Source organism: Trachurus trachurus (genome assembly GCF_905171665.1).
Source record: "Trachurus trachurus genome assembly, chromosome: 16".
Lineage (NCBI taxonomy): Eukaryota > Metazoa > Chordata > Actinopteri > Carangiformes > Carangidae > Trachurus > Trachurus trachurus.
In genome coordinates, this window is record NC_139902.1 from 2,641,486 (window position 1) to 2,658,950 (window position 17,465).

Genomic DNA, 17,465 nt, shown 5'->3' on the forward strand with positions numbered 1-17,465 from the left:
GCCTTGCCTTATTGACTGTGAGGCTGTGGAGGATGATCCAGGATTCATCACAGTTAGTGGACAAGTTCAGTCTCAGTTGTGTAGTGATGAGGTTCTGCCTTGTTACAGGTTCCATAACGCTCCCACATGTAGAGCCATGTTGGGTTAAAGGTGTTTAATTCAACATCATTTCTCTTTTTTCTTAGTTTATTGATTTTACACAATATTCAAAACACATATAATTATTCATAACAAATGTCATTTAGCTCCATGAGCAACATGAACGGAACAATAATCATTCCATCAGTCCAATATATTTTAGGTTTATAAGATCAGGTGTCTGAGCTACAAATTTTCCCAAATTGACCCAAAAGTTAAAGTCAAGGCTTTGTGTTGTACACTGCGTTAGCTACTATGTTGCATATTGTTGTTTTTGCCAGAAAAAATGGCTTATGAATTATTTTCATAAAACTATTTTTTACATATTTAGTACTGTATCACAATCAGAATGAAAAACCTTCTAAATATGTAGCCCACATAGAATCTGTTCTAGATCCCTGACATACCGCTTCACTATTTATGGAGGAAATGCCTCATCAATTCTGACACAAATCTCACCAACTGTGTTGGCTGAAACATTTCTTATTAATGAGCCATGAAGTCGAGCTTGACTGATTCTGTTGACTTGGACTTCATGTCAGTAGCAGTTGCTATCATTTCTGTGAAGCCAAACCTGATCTCCAGTTTGACTTTACGATCCGTGCCACCTGTAACGTCTGGCATGTCAACGCGGAAGGAGCCAATTTCCTCTATTCCCCACTCATCCACATAGAATGGAGCTGGTGTTCTGGCTGTCTGATAAAAACTGAACCTCATTCCTGTCTGATTGGCAGTTACAGGACAAAAGGTGTAATACTTGGTTTCATCCCAGCCCACATCCTCATCAATATCTACAAGTTTCTTGAAGATATCGTCACACCGATCCTCTCCATCCTTGGTAGTGTATTTCTTCTCTGCCTTGTGCTTGGACTCATCAAACATCTTACTGGTAGCGATCCCGTAAGTGAAGGCACTTTTGCGAGATGCCACCACAGCTGGTTCTGTTCCAAACATCACAGCTCCCTTCACAATCGCCTCTTGGGGCCTAGCAGGACACAGCACTTTACACTTTAGTTTGAACTCCCTGATGATGTGTTGACGGAGGATCTCGCTTTCAGCGTAGCCCCCCACCAACACGATGAACTCAATGCTCAGGTCTTTCTCTAAGATTTCTCTGAGACTGTTGGTGATGCTGGTCAGAGACTCATCAAAGAAGGACCTCATCTTCTCTTCTGTGATTTTGATTGACCCGCTGTTCCAGGAAGCACCCTGCACTGTTTCAAAGAACTGCTCCATCTTTTTCTTTTTCTTAGCTGTTTCTCCAAGATTATATTGGCAGGTGATCTGAACATCTCTCTCTGTTTTTTTGAGAACTGTGAAATCATACATCATTCTCTGAACCTCACTGGGAAACTCTCTCTCAAATTCATCCCAGACACCATCACAGAAGATTTCTCTGAGGAACTCTTTGAACTTCTTGTCAACAGTTTGACCTCCCATGTCGTTTCCTGAGGCCTTGTGCAGCTCCTTCAGGGCTCCTCCTTCCAGCACCTCATGAACTGTCATGTCAATAGTTCCACCTGCAACACAAAAAGAATGTTACAGACACTTTCACCCATGACAACAAATTATAATAGAAACTTCGGCAACACGTTACTTGAATAGGTATTCATAAGATTGACATAAAACTGTCATAACCATGACATAACAGCTGTCATAAACATCAACAACTTGACATAAAGACAATTTAAACTGTCATAGCAGACCTAATTGCCAAACTTTAAAAATGATGTCAAGTTCTCATAACAAAAACATCTCAAACAATGTCAACTTTGCATTAAAAGTGACATAACTTACCGAATGACACTTAACGACAGCTGTCATAAGTATTCATTGATGGTTATGACAGTGTTATGTCAATCTTATGAATACCTATTCAAGTAAAGTGTTACCGAAACGTCTAGGTTCAGTCGGTAAACTGAAGCACAGTTAGGAACCATTGGAGTAAGTCTTGGTTCATGGTTTAAAAGCAGTGATGGGAATAACGGCGTTATAAATAAACAGTGTAACTAATGGAAAGCAGGCAGTCTCTCAGCAACGAGCTCTTTTCTTTGAGGGCGGGTGAGGGGGAAAGGAAGGCGAGACAACCGCATATTTTTCTCAGTTGCTAAAACACTAAACCCTGTTGTCTGAACCAAGTGCTCAGTTGCCTGAACCCATGAATCAGTCACTCTCTTTTGGTAAAACCATCAGCACTTTTCACCTGTTTAGACACAACTCACCAACACATTTTCATTGTGATGCAGCTGTGTTGCATAATGCTGAGCACAGGTGGCAAAAGTCAAACACAACTAAAGCACAAGTTTCACCGGTTAAACACAACAACTCAATCTGATCACACTTGTGTCCAATGATGTGAGGGAACATATACTGTAGCTAGTTCAGGATGAAGTCCTGTGGCCTGATCCAGTACAGAGAAATGATGCTGTGGCTGAGTTCTGCACTTCTAATGTGTATATTCTTGTACTTTATTTTTACGCAGGCTTACTGCATACAAGTGCTAAATGCACAAGATTTCTGTTTGTTTTTGTACTGTACAAGTGCTACGTGTAAATGTACAGGATTTCTGGTTTTTGTACTTTTTTTTTTTTTTTTTTTTTTTTTTACAGTTGTACTATGTACAAGTGCTAAATGCACAGTTTTTTTTTGTTTTGCAACATGCATTTATGGAGGGAGAGGAGGGGGAGAGGAAGAGGAGAAGATGAGAGATGACAGAGTGAAGGAAGAGAGGATGAGGGAGGGAGGGATGAACTGGGAAGAAAAAAGAAGAAGGAAGGAAAAGGGGATGAAATGGATGTGGGGAGGGAGGGAGGGAGGAGGGTGAAAGAAAGGGAAGGAGAGAAGTGCTACAGTGTAAATGCAGAGGTTTTTTGTTTTGCAACATGCATTTAGCTACAGTGAACAATAAACATTTATTTCTACAGCTTCATGTGCTGAGCGTTGTGTTTTCTATTTGTCTATGTAGTGTTTAGTGGCTGCTCAGTAGTGGTTTTAATGTTGATTGACTCGGGGCACGATTTGACAACAGAGTTCAGTTTTGAGAACAGATTGAACTGTTTTGAGGTGAAAGTTTGGTTTTGCAAGAAGAGTCTGAGGTTTTGTGAACGTAGCTTGAAAATTGGGGTTTGTGTTCACAGTTTAGAGAAAAGGAGAGAAGCTTTACAGAAACGTGTCTTAGCAATTGAGAAAAACTGTAATATGTGATGGTGATTGGCTCAGGTAGAGTAAATTAGTTTGACATAGTTAAGCATTTTATAGAGAAGTGATGCTTTCCTTGTAATTACTTTCATAATGTAGTAACACAGTTACTAATTCAATTACTTTTTCTGCAAAGTAACAAGTAACAAAACGAATTACTTTTTAATTATGATTAGGTTTGTTGTCATGGACAATATAGTCAGTATTTGAATTATTCTGATATAACATAAAAAGAAAAACAATAAACACACACATTACCTCCACAATCAACAACAATATATTGTGTTCCTGATGTCTGGTCTAATGTGTCTCCTCCCTGGTTTTGTGCGATGAAACCTTCAGCCGGCAGCTTCTTACACCAGACTGAGGCTGCCTCTGGCTCCAGTGCAATGAGCAGCTTGTCTTTGGTTTCTTCAGTCACAATACCAGCCTGGATGTTCAAGAGAAAAACTCATCAGCCACTTTCAAAAGCAAAACTTTTACTGCACATTTACCAACACTTGATGTTTTCAGCGTTACCTCAGTTGCAGCTTCTCTCATGAACTGTTTAGCTGAAGGATCCCAGATGGCGGGGACAGTCAGCACCCAGGTGAAGTCGGAGGCGATGAACTTCCTCCCCTGGGTGTTGGTCTGGATCGTTTTCAGTGCGTCTTCTTTCATGTAGCGTAAAGCTTCTGTGAAAACCTTCAGAGCCTTCATCGACTGCCCGTTTGCAGCTTCGATCGTCACATCTCTGTTGAGTTTCTGTCGGTGAGTGACGAGATATTCACATGTGTTTTTAGGGTGAACTGTCTTGTGACATGTTTTAACAATAACTTTGCATGTTGTTCAGTGAATTTTTATGCTCATCTCTGTGACAATCTGAAGTTACTAGCGCTGTCAAACGATTAGAATTTTTAATCAGATTAATCAAAGGGTTGCTGTGGATTCATTTGGATTTATCACAATTAAATATCATTCATTTTTAATCTATAGGCTATTAATTGTGCTTTATTTTGCATGAGCAAACAGACTGAAGAAAGAAGAGTATTTACACTTAACATGTTTATTAAACACCTTAACAGTTCCACATTATCCACATTAATGTGGCCCTGTTCCTCCTTTTTCAGCAGCTACTAAGACAAACTAACTTGTTGACATTGTCTGACCGATTGTCAATTTTCAAAATAAAACACGAGGGTGAGTATGGTGCATAGGGATTACTGTTTAGGCTCTCTAACATGTCAGCAGAGATGGACAGAGTACTCCACCCCAGTACTTGAGTAAGAGTACAAATACTACTGGTCAAAATGTACTCCGTTACAAGTAAAAGTATCTCAGTCGACATGTTACTCCAGTAAGAGTAAAAAAGTACTTGCTTTTAAAGGTATTTAAGTATCCAAAAGTACATGTTTTTAAATGTACTTGAAGTCAAAGTCAGAGTCAGAGTAAATGTCTTATTGTTCACATCAATGAATGACTCTAATAGTTTGTAAATGAATGTAAGGAGCTTTTAACTCTTGTTAGTGAGAATGAACTCTTTGAAAGCAGCTGCACTGATGTGCTGCTTTTAGGGGTTAGGGTTTCCTTCTTTGACAAACACAGCTTGTGGTCAATAGGATTTTAGAAAAAGAGCTGAAAGTAACCAGTACTTTTCAGCCTTCCTACTAATTAACTCCAGTAAAAGTACTAATATTTGTCTTGGAAATGTATTCAAGTAGAGTCATAAGTACCAAAGAAATCTAATACTCAAGTAAAGTACAGATCCTCTGGATATGTACTGAAGTACAGTACTCAAGTAAATTTACTCCGTTACTGTCCACCACTGCATGTCAGTGTTTACTAAATCAACATCTATTCTGTCCTCACTTAAAGTTTGTGAAGTGTCTTTTTTCTCTCTCGCGCGTGCCACAGCTGGCCACACTGGTCTTTAACAGCTGTTATATGAAGCCCTTAATATGACCGCTATGGCGGTCCGAGGAATAAATACTCTGAAATCAAGTGTATTTCATAGGCTTCAGAAAGCATCAAACACATTAAAAGTTTTGTTTTTTTTAAAGGCCCGTCAGACCGTCTAGTGTTAATGATGTAATATTTGCTGTCGGATACCACGGGACGGGCTGGGGCCGAAGTCCTGGGCCCTTGCAGGGCTCTAACACACACACACACACAGCTGAGGGGCAGAAGCGCTTGTGGACCAGTGCGGAGAAATGCGCATCTGGTGTGAACGGGACGGGAGGGCTTCGGCGCTTGGCAGCGCTTCCGGGGCCGGTGTGTCCCTAGTCTACTCGGACAACTGCCCCAAATGCAACGCCAGAGACGCTTCAGGGATTTTGAGTTGAGTGATTCTGCGCTGCTGATGGGCTGATTGCGTTAAATCTTTTAATCAGATTAATCATGATCACATGACAGCCCTAGGATTTACTAAGGTCTACACAAAGTTTAACAATATGGAAGAGTAGAATTACATTATTACATCACATTACACTGCTATCTAGTCACTAGTGTGCGTGCGCTCATCCAAGAGGCTTCTTCAGTTCTGAGATTAATGCCAGAAACCCAGGTATTTAAACCCAGAGTGTGGTCCTATGATTGGTTTCTAGCGGTTTCTAGTAAAACCAAAGTCACATGACCACACCCCCTAGACTTCAGTCACATGACCACACCCCCGAAACTGGAGGGGTGGTCATGTGACTAGGAGTCACATGTCTCCAGGTGTGTATGGGGTTTAAACTTCCTGGGGAGGAAGAAGAATAAGATGACCTGGATGACTGAGAACCTTCACCACAGACGGTTTATATTGAATATCTTTGCCTTGACGGACATTATCCCCGACATACCAGGGCTGACGTCATCCTGATCATTTAGTAGCCGCAGTTTCTCAAATTTGAGGCGGAGTGACCGTCCTGTTTACCGCGGAGATTTTGTGTGCGGTCATGTGACTGCCTGGCTCTGTCTGATTGGTTAAACGGAGGCAAACGTCGCGAGTGGCTACATCTGATTGGTGAAACGCAGTCACGTGACAGAGGCTCAGAAGTATCTCCATTAAAACATAAACAGATCGATAAGAAAAAGTAGCGAGTAGCGACCAGAATGAAGCTCAATGTAACGGAGTAAAAGTACCGCTTCTTCTGAAGAAATATACTCAAGTAAAAGTAACAAGTATGCTGCATTGAAACTACTCTTAGAAGTACAATTTATCCAAAAAGTTACTCAAGTAAATGTAACGGAGTAAATGTAGCGCGTTACTACTCACCTCTGATTTTCACTTGAAATAAGTAGAAAAATCTGCCAGTGAAAGCAGTTTTTTGTGTTTGTAATAAGAAAGAAAAACTTGATCCACTATCAGATTTTTCTACTTATTTCAAGTGGAAAATTTGCTTGAAAAAAGTAAAAAGTGTCTGAAAACAAGCTGCTTTTTAATGTGATGAGTCTTATTTTAAGTAAAAATGAGATTTATTTTGACTAGAAACGACATTTTGATTAGAAATAAGGCAAATATTCTTGGTAAGATATTGAATTTTTGCAGTGTATAAATCTGTTTGATGATATATTACAAAAATACATAGAATATCATACTTAAACTAGACATTTTATGATAAACCATGAAGAACATTGTCATAATTGGTACTTACTGTGTCATAGAGGGACATCTTGAAGCAACTGAAGAAGAGGTGTTTTCTTGCCTCCTCACCACGCATTTCACCATAAGCCATTTGGGCGTCATAACCAAACTTTAAAAATTCATCATGTTCATTGAAAAGGATGCAGGTTGGGGTCTTTGGGGTGTCTCTTGAAACCTCTTCACCCCAGCGCTTTAACTGTGGATCGACTTCTCCTCTAGGTGTTAGACTGAAAGAATAGCCACTGAAGGCAGTGCCGAAGTCGACTGCGATGACGTACGAGTCGTCCATCTTCACAGCAGGAGAAGGATCAGAGTGCTGACATGCAACAGTTGCACTGTATTTATCAGCTTTGCATGGGGAGGGGCAGACTGAGAACACTCCCATCCAAACCTGCTCAGTTTGTGGAGTCACATATAAATAATGGTGTAACTTTCACTTTAACCTCATTCCACCCAGAGACGGAGCAACAGCGAAGCAACAAAGCAAAATGAGTGGACATCAAAGCAAATCTGGGTAAATGGAAACTCAATTCTCTTAACTATACTGTGTTCAGGTTTAGATCTTTGTACTGTTAAGAGTATTAATGGTTTAATTAAGTGTTATATCCATCCATCCATCATGTGTTTCACAGTGGGACTGGGTTCAATGACTTTGGACAGAAACTTAAAGAGACAAGGTCAGTGTGTGTGTGTGTGTGTGTGTGTGTGTGTGTGTGTGTGTGTGTGTGTGTGTGTGTGTGTGTGTGTGTGTGTGTGTGTGTGTGTGTGTGTGTGTGTGTGTGTGTGTGTGTGGTCTTTACTGTATGTGGCCCTTCACCACTTTGTTCAATATGTTTTCACCCTTTTTTTTACTCCACAGATCTGATCTGGAAGCAGTCACGGTCAGGTACTGTATGAAACCAGATCCAACAAGTTCTGACTCAAGCAACTCAACACTGATAACATGTTTCTTTTGTTTGTTAGGAAGAAATGTGTAAAATCAGTCAGTAAAAGTATGAAATGAATGAACTTGACAGAAAATGTAGAAATAACCATCTGAACAATCATGAACGTTCAGAGTGAATGGTGTTAATGAATCTGTGCTCCACTTCTCACTCAACTAACCCATTTTCTGGTGCTGTTTTTAAAAACACAGTGTGTCCAAGTTGGAAGAATTTTATAAACTGCAGCTTCAAGGGGCAGGGTAAGTATTCTTCTAATCTCACTTGTAAAACAGTTTGTGTTCAATAACAGCATGAAACCTTTTCAGCTGATGGCAGTTTTACTCCACAGATCTGGAATCAGTCGATAATAAAGGGTTAACTTTCTGTTTTTAAATAGGTTTGGTGGGATGGATGAATATTACAAAAAGGAACTGAACAAGGAGAGGTAGATATATTTCTTTAAAGACTTTTAAAGATGCATAGAACAGATTTGAAATCCAGCACAGTATGTAACGGTGTAAGCTACACCACATGGACTCAGTCTGACAACTACTAAGTAGTTACCACCTTCATCAACTCTGAACGTGATGTTAAAGTGGTGTCAGTGTGTTGCTGACTCAGCTGTTTGAGACTGTAACTGCTATTGGAGTGGATCATAGTGAATCTTTAAAGGGATAGTTCAACATTTTGGCAAACTGGCCCATCACCATAATCCCTATAGTCATAGCAGTAGGTTCGTTACCTTTATTTGTCGGTGCAAGCTATTTCTAGAACGGCGGAGCAGAGCCATGAGCTGCTCAGAGCTACGCTACGGAGGCTCATTATGGGATTTCTTGTCTCTGATTTACCTCTAAAACAACTCATCTCATGATGTTCCGTTATTATCTCATAGTGTGGTGAATGTGCAGCTCACAACTTGTCCACCAGAGCGTTGTGGAGTTGTTGGATTGTGTATTTGATGAGGGAAACCAAGAAATCCCATAATGAGCCTCCGTAGCGTAGCTCTGAGCAGCTCACGGCTCTGCTCCGCCGTTCTAAAAACAGCTTGCACCGACAATTAATGGTAACAAACCTACTCCTAAAACTATAGGGATTATGGTGTAAGACAGTCAGACACCCACCCTGAAATGTTGTCTCTGAAACAGTAGAAGGTTTTCTCCAGACTGAATGTCATCATTCTCTGCCTTTTTGATTATCTGTAAACTAATCAACCACCTATACCCCTTTCCCACTGGCCAAAAAACCCATTTAAACCCGCTAACAATCGGCTTTTGGTGGCAGTGGGAAAGGCGCACCGAGCCGCGTAGGCGGGTCGACGCGGGTCAAACGACTCGGCAAGCGACGCGGGTTAAAATCGCCTTTAATCGGCTCGGCTCCGAACGGCTTGCAGTGGGAACGCCAGACGTCAGCCCGCTAATTTACGTGATGACGCTGAGCGTTACGTGACGCTACGTCATCGCGTCGGTCGCGTCTCATATCACGTACCAAAACAAAGCTCTGCTCCGCTCTGCTCTCATCCGAGACTGGGATCAAAAGATCAGAGAACACTGACCAAAAACGATTGAAAAAAAGAAAAGAAGCGACAGTCTGTTTAACTGGCGTGTTGTGCCGCGGACGTCCGTCATCCGGCCGCAGCAGACTCTCTGTCCTCCGCGGTCCTGGTGCTCCAGGTCAGCCAGCCAGAGAGTCTGCCTCGGCGGACGGACACTCCGCGGCGGGCGGCTGTGGCATGACTGTGTGTGTCTCTTGCACCGCGGATGAGAGCGGGGCGACTGGTTTATGCTCTGTCTGATCACTCAGCGGGGGGTCAGACTCGGCTCATTTTGGTCAATGGGAAAGGGGCCAAATGCCGATTGTTAGCGGGTCGACCCGCGTTTAAAAAACCCGCGTCGACCCGCTAATTTTAGTGGGAAAACGGCTCTAGGCTCAAACCTCATCATTTGGGAACTGTTTCTCATCACTCTAAAATGTAAACACCATCTATTTACCTGATTTACTCTGTTGGTCTCAGTGCGAGAAGTATAAAGGTGTAGGTGACTCATTGTCATATGAAAAGACCCCCTGATGATCAAAGGTCTCCAGATGTGAATGGTATCTCTATGCAAAGTCCCAATTGTTATGTGAATTAGAAGTGTTTCTGTTCTGGTTGGATACTTAAGGGAAAGAGCAAGAACCTCACTTTGAGTTGATCTGCTTACCAGAGCTCCCACACACCAGGTGTGTCATAGAATCTTTTATTTCTAATATTGTCTTGAGATTTTGTTCTAAATAGTTGAGAATCTGTTATTGGATATTGATTTGGTCTTTAGTTATATGGTAAGTTTCATTTGGTAACATTCATACCCTTAACCTCTGAGTTGAATAGAAAAGATTGAGTATCATGTCCTTTAATCATTGAGTTATATTTTATGACCTCTGAATATCTCAACCTATGTGTCTGGGCTGTTCTTCTATGTTAAGAAGGTCACTGAATAGTTTAAGTCTATATCTGCCATCCCTGAACTAAGTTAGTCTAAAAGATCTTAGATATGGTAAGTTTCACTGGGCACTATTCACACCCTTAACCTCTGAGTTGGACAGATAAGATTGAGTATCATGTTATTATACCTCTGAATACTTCAACCCAGGCATCGAGGCTATTCTTCTATGTTAAGAAGGTCACTGAGTGGTTTTAATAATCTATACCAGTGATTCTCAAACTGTGGTACGCGTACCACTAGTGGTACGTGGGCTCCCTCTAGGTGGTACGCAAAAGACTCACCGAATTAAACATAAATAAAATGAAATAAATTTCAGATGCATCAAAAAATCAGGCAACCGCATATTTTCGGCCGAAAATGACCAAAAATGCATTTGCAGGATGTTGTGATGATACATAGAATAGAGACTGTATAAATACAAGCAAAAACCTGCCGAAAATGCCGACATCATTATCAGCAAACAAGTCCAGGCACCGCTCCGACCACACGTGTATCTGTTTACCTGTTAGCTCCGTAGCTCCGTTAGCTCCGTTAGCTCCGTTAGCTCGGCTACAGTCCAACTGGAGCGGCTCGTTGAGCAGCGCTTCAAATAACCTGCGTACTTGTGCACTGCGTACGTGTGTCTTTGATGTTAAAGTTTAGTGTTACTTCTCAGAGTTTTATTTTTACGATCGGGGGTCATATAAACATGAGGCACTGCTAATCTTTTCCGGCCAGTCGTCATGGAAACATGACGCTCTGTCAGTGCTGTGGCTTTTGGATCCGACTGAAAACAAACGTGTATGAGCTGAAAAATGAAACGACGTATCATTGTATACCGCCATTATAATTAGTAATTAGTAGGCTAATTATTATTATTATTAGGGAAGACTGGGGATGGTTGTAACAGCATCACTTTCACCAATAAGGGATAACAGTGTGTAAATGTGCTCAATACCCACTCCCTCCCTGACATTGCATGTGAATTTACATGGCTGTGTCAGTGTGTAGGTTTTACAGCTCAAAAACATTTTTTTTTAGGTCAGAAACCCGGAGTCAGATTAAACGAGTATTTACTTTACTTTATTTTGAAAACCTCATCTTAACACCGGAAAGACAAGACACGTACTGGGGAGATATTATTGAATATTGATGAATATTTCCTCCCCTACAATGGCAATGGGCCAACTTGCCAAAATGTTGAACTATCCCTTTAAGATGTTCCCGGTGTTCCACTGAAACCAGTGATGTGCTCATAATACTCAAATGTTCAATTAGTGAAAAGTGTTTATTGTAGTTGATTCATCTCACAGATGCTTCATTACTGTGCAACAGCAGATCAAGATGTTTTTCACATGTTGAATATTTCACCTCTCAGATCTGCTCGTAAAGCAAAAGAGGAAGAACTCCAGTCATTCAAAGACAGGTACTGACCACACAGCAAACATCCCATTCCAGTTGGCAGCAGCTAGCAGCAGCTCACCCTCCAGACATCATCACTTCCTGTCATTATTTCTGACGTGAACAGCCAGAGCGGCATTAAAAACCAAATCAACACTCCAGTCTAGTCCCACCTCACTTCCCTACCACAGCAGTTTAAAGGGACAACCAGGAGTTTAGGAAAAGCAAAGTGTCTTCACACTACATTTATGAGCCTCCGCACCGTGAAATTCTTTGACCGGCGCAAGACAGACTCATGTTTTCATTCATCAAGAATTAAAGTCAGAGGTTGGAAGACGATCACATACCGTCGTAGTTCCCACCATAAACGGAGATTCGGCGGCGTTATTCTCATGACTCGCCACGAAACCGAAAGTAAAGAAACGCTGGTCGGCTCGCCCAGCATTTCCACCACCACTAATAATAACAAAATAACCATAGATACAAAACCATATATTTATCTAAAATGGGCCATTAACAAGTGGTAACGTAGATTCATCCACATTAATATCAGACTTTTTTATAACCAAATAGAAACTCCTCGTTGTCCCTTTAAGCCAAGCCCTTCTCAAAAAGTAGTAACTGGCCTCAGATGTCAAACATGGAATACAATTAGAAAAAACATTTCAGACTGAATTTGATTCATTATATTATATGATATTTATTTCTGGATTTGATAAGTTTAAACGTTGATTCTTGCAGAGTTGCAGAGGATGTCAGTGCTTCAATAAAGACAGGAAACACTGAGAGCATGAACAGCCCAGTCAGCAAAAGCAGACTGACTGAGATGTATGACCAGCTGAGAGTGCGTAAGTGGCCTTCCATCAAAGATCAGCTGAGGGAACGTGGAGCAGAGCCAGAGGACATCAAACGTTGTATTCAGGTACAGTAGAGTCTGATGAGACGGATCACTCAGTCTCTAGTGTTGAACTGAGGTTTTACAGTGTTTCTTTCTCCCCCTGTTGATTATAGGAAGTGTTTGAAGTTGCAGCAGAAGAAATGGAGAGGAAGAAGAAGCAGATAGATGAAGTGTATGGACTGATTGAGGGTGGTGGTGGACTGACAGCTCAGAAGGTACAGAGCAGGAAGACTGCTGTCTAACACTGGCTCATTAAAGCTGCTGCACTGCAGCTCTGTAAGAACTAGGGCTGAGACAATATGCTTTTCTCCCCATTCGATTCTTCTATGATTTTTTGGATGGCGATTCATTTTAAATTGCGATTCTACGATATTGCCCATTAACATTAATAATATAACATTAACATACTCCATTATAAAGTGAACTTAAACCCTTTTCAAAAACTGTACTCTCTGTATGTAAAAAAGGCTAACAAATGCACATTGCACAATATAAAAAAAAAATTTTTGGGATATTTATGTGAATGGATTTTTTCTCCCACCCATAGTAAGAACCATCTTCTGTTCCAGGTCAAAGAGTACAGAGGCTTGGCTGTGCAGCATCTTCAGATGGTTCTGTACCATTCTGAGAGTGGAGTTACTTCTCAGGTTAGTTTGGTATCAGCACACACAGTAGATGTACTTAAAGGGATAGTTCACCCAAAATTCTAATTTCACTCATTATCTACTCACCCTCATGTCGACTAAGAGCTGTGAGAATTTTGTCCTCCGTGGCTTCTCTGAGTTACAGCGGGGTCCGCGCAGCAGTATTTGTCCATATAATGGTTGTCAATGGATACCAACTTTCTTCGTCCAAAAAGACACACCAAAAAACATCCAAATACCTCCATGCTGCTCGTATGTAATGTCACTCTTGTATTGAAGCCCCGACATGAGAAATTGTTCCGAAAAAAAATTAAACTTGTTTGTAGTGGAAGCTCCCAGTGTCTCAGTTCACTGCTCTTCCTGTGTCCGGTGGAACAATTTCTCATGTCGGGGCTTCAGTACAAGAGGGACATTACAGACGAGCAGCATGGAGGTATCTGGATGTTTTTTGGGGTGTCTTTTTGGACGAAGAAAGTTGGTATCCATTGACAACCATTATATGGACAAATACTGCTGCACGGACCCCCCCGTAACTCAGAGAAGGCACGGAGGACTCTGAAAATGCTCACTGCTCTTAGTCGACATGGCGGTGAGTAGATAATGAGTGAAATTTGAATTTTGGGTGAACTATCCCTTTAAGCTAGGTACAGCCAGTAGAGGCGTCACAGTGTGAATGACTCTCCTCCCTCTCTCTCTCAACAGGAAGTCCAGTACTCCTGGGATCAGCTGCTCTCTGAATGCTGCTGGCTGGCTCGCCTGATGGCTTTAAACAACCCTCCTCTCCAACCAGACTGGGACAATCACACTCCTGGGATGGATACTTGGGACATTTTCCCTCGAGAAATCAGAGTTTGTGCTGCCAATGACACCGACAGCAGCAGCTCAGCTATTTGATCACAACGCTAAAGCTTTAAAGTTACTTTGGACTTTGATTATAAGAAATGCAAGTTTTGGTTGTTTGTTTTCATCTGGCAATGAAGTGAATTGAAACAGAAAAGAATATGCTTTCCTAATCACAATACCTTATTTTTCATCCCTTGCAGGAAATTGTTATTTAACTGTGCTCCATCATCATATACAAATATAACTTTAATAATAATAATAATAATAATAATAATAATAATAATAATAATAATAATACACGCCCATATTCAAAGTGTGAAAAAGAAGAACATTCAGTTATATACTGTTATCGCTCTGTTAAGTATTTGTAAGTCTGATTCAGGTTTCTGTTTTGTTCATCACCAATGTAATAAAATTCATAATCAAAGTGACTGGTGCTACAGAATATATTTGTTACTGTTTAAACATTTATTTTTTCCACCAACTCCTTCATCATTTGATTTTGGTATAAAGACAAACAGTGTGTATCATCTGCCACTAGACATCTCTCAGTCATAACAGAGCAGACAGAAGACAGCACTGTGGGAACAGCATAAGCAGTATAGGCGAATGCTAAGGGCGCCGTCCATCCAGGGGGCGCCAGCGCCACAAATGGGAAAGAAAAAAAAGTGTAACTTTCACTATTTTTATAACTAGTTGGTACTATTATTTCTTAATACAAAAAATAATCCCATGTTAATTTAAATGCAAAGCAATACCTATTAAAAAGTAATAATATAATATGTTACAAGACTTTGGTATACCCATTTCAAGCAACAGGTTGTTCTCATGACTGTAGAGAGACTAATTTTTTTCATGTCTTCACCCAGGATTTACTTGATGAAATTTGACTGATTGTTGTGCAAGTTGTGTATCTCGGGGTCAGAGGGGACATACAGATACACTGCTACGTTATCTGCCTGGGAACAGGGCAGTTCTTCAGTCCAACTCAGCTTGAGCTTCTAATAGTTGACGTGATACAGACAGATTCATCTCTATGTAGACCTCAGTGGCTGTGATAGTGTCATATCAAAAAGTCTCCAAAACAATCGCAATACTACATAAAATAAAGTACATAGTGAACAAAAACTCACTTTACATACTGTACTGTTCCCTCATACTTCCTTACTTAACATATTGTGTGGAGGTATGGGGAAACACATACAAAACAATTACTAATCCTATCTTCATACTGCAAAAGAAAGCCATTAGAATTATACACCATAAGGATTACTTAGCACCAACCAATCCGCTCTTCATCAGTACCAAAACATTGAAATTCGAAGACCTGGTTAATTTAAACACTGCTGTAATAATAACGTATAAAGCAATAAACAACCTACTTCCACCCTGCATACAAAAGCTGTTCTCAACTAGAGAGTCCCAGTACGACCTCAGGGGGACCTGCATCTTAAACAAACCAAAATCAAGGACAAATACTAAAGCCAAATGCTTTTCTGTTATTGGAGTAAAACTATGGAATAGCCTTGACAATGAATTAAAATCATGCACAACTATTACCCAATTTAAAAGGATGTTTAAAATCATCAAAATGATTATTACTAAATGGTGGTTCTGTTTGTTTGGTTTTGATACTATTCACTTTACTTACTCTACTCTTCCAGTGTCATTTTCCTACAAATTTTGTTTTGTTTTGTTATTGTAATTTTTCTTCCTGTAAACAGTAAATAAATAAATCAATCAATCAATCAAATGTGAAAGAAGCAGGTCCACCACAGGAGAGAGGAGTGTTAGCAAGGAGCATGAAGCAGAGATTGAAGAGATGTAGGCACCAATAGATAAGGTTACAATAGATCATGTTACTGTTGTAAGGGAACATTTTGGTTTTAGTCTGTTTCATCATCTTAGGAACAAAGGAAGGATTGTTTAATCAATGAGGCTCAGCTGCTACTCTGAGTCGCAGCTGATGTCGTCAGTCACTTTGGACTGTCTCTTTAGACAATGGTATTGATCAAGGGCGTAGAATTGGGTAGGGACGCTAGGGACACGTCCCTACCAATACTCAGCCGCTGTGTCCGCTGTCCGTAGTGTTTAGTCAAATGATTATGGCAGAAAAAGGGTTAACAGCCGGTCTCTGCTAGAAGTCCCGCCTCTAACCTAAATATCGCTCTCCGATTGGTTCGGCCGTTTCTCGCTAACGTACATGTGATTGGCCGTCCCCGCTGTCACTCGCAAATGTAAGTTGTCAACATGTTCGGCATTTGTTCTGCCTGTGTCACGTTAGCTAGACGGATTTTAACATCAGTGGTGTCATTTACTACATGAACATTTGTGTTTCTATCTGTCTGTCTGTCTGTCTGTTTGCATGTGTGCGTGCGTGCGTGCGTGCGTGTGTGTGTGTGCGTTCTGCCTGTGGGTCTGTGCTTGGTTATAAGGATGTAAAAGAAAAGGAAAATGGACATAAGACACTTCTTTATAAGTCAAAGTGTAAGTTAGGCTCCTTCAAGGGTGTATAACTGTAGAGCCTCAACAATAGGCTACAGATAATGAATAAAAGCCAATAATTAATGGCAAACAGATAAGGTTTACTACTAGCTTATTATTTCCATGTATCCTCCTTTGTGAAAGGGAGCAACTGCTTAAAAAAACAAAAATAAAGAACATTGGTCGGGAAAATAGGCCTACAAAAAAAACCTCAGATGCTCATGTAATTTTATACATCCATATTTTCGGGGAATAAATTACACATTGTGTGAAAGTAAAAGCCTTTTTTCCTCATGCAATAACTGTACCATCAAGCTCTATGATCATTGTATCCCTCATGTATCTGTTCATATGTCATGCATCAACATATTCAGTCAGGTGACAGAGACAGACAGTAGAGAGGCTGGAGGAGATGGAGAAGGAGAGACCAGAGGAGCTAGAGGAGGAGAGGCTAGAACAGATGAAGGAGGAGAGGCAGGAAGAGGTAGAGAAGGAGAAGCTGGATGAGGTAGAGGAGAGGAGAGGCTGGAAATTCACAGGTGAGGTTAAATAATGATGGATGTGTTAGTCATGATGATGCACAGTTGACTTCAGCCAGAGCAACTGAGAACTCTTCAAAATGGCCTTCTTGTCTTTCATTAGTTGCTCATTAGTTACCCCTACATAACATGAAATTATGATTGCAAATGCAAAAAACTTCAACTTTCAGGAGCGATGCCTCGGAGCACTTTTGTGTCCCCACCAATGTCAAAATCAAACCTATTCCCTTGGTATTGATGTACTTTGAACTGTTGGTTTATCTGTAACTATCTTGTAGGGTCCAGACTCTTGAGACCTTTGTGGTTGAGATAGGCCGAATAGTATGACTCTGTC

The 17,465-nt window shown here is 40.8% G+C and overlaps 2 protein-coding genes across 2 annotated transcripts; one reads left to right on the forward strand and one right to left on the reverse strand.

Moving 5' to 3' along the window:
• Positions 1–624: 624 nt before the first annotated feature.
• Positions 625–7,229, reverse strand: LOC310999167 (heat shock 70 kDa protein 12A-like; the record flags this gene model as incomplete). The annotated part of the gene is made up of 4 exons (XM_083989491.1): positions 625–1,658; positions 3,595–3,766; positions 3,856–4,080; positions 6,951–7,229. The coding sequence occupies 4 exons, from the start codon at positions 7,227–7,229 to the stop codon at positions 625–627; spliced, it is 1,710 nt and encodes a 569-aa protein (XP_083845617.1).
• A 5,284-nt stretch (positions 7,230–12,513) lies between these two features.
• Positions 12,514–14,214, forward strand: LOC310999168 (uncharacterized protein; the record flags this gene model as incomplete). The annotated part of the gene is made up of 4 exons (XM_083989492.1): positions 12,514–12,645; positions 12,735–12,836; positions 13,191–13,268; positions 13,968–14,214. 4 exons carry the CDS (start codon positions 12,514–12,516, stop codon positions 14,157–14,159), a joined length of 504 nt encoding a protein of 167 aa, XP_083845618.1. The 3' UTR covers positions 14,160–14,214.
• Between the last annotated feature and the right edge of the window lie 3,251 nt (positions 14,215–17,465).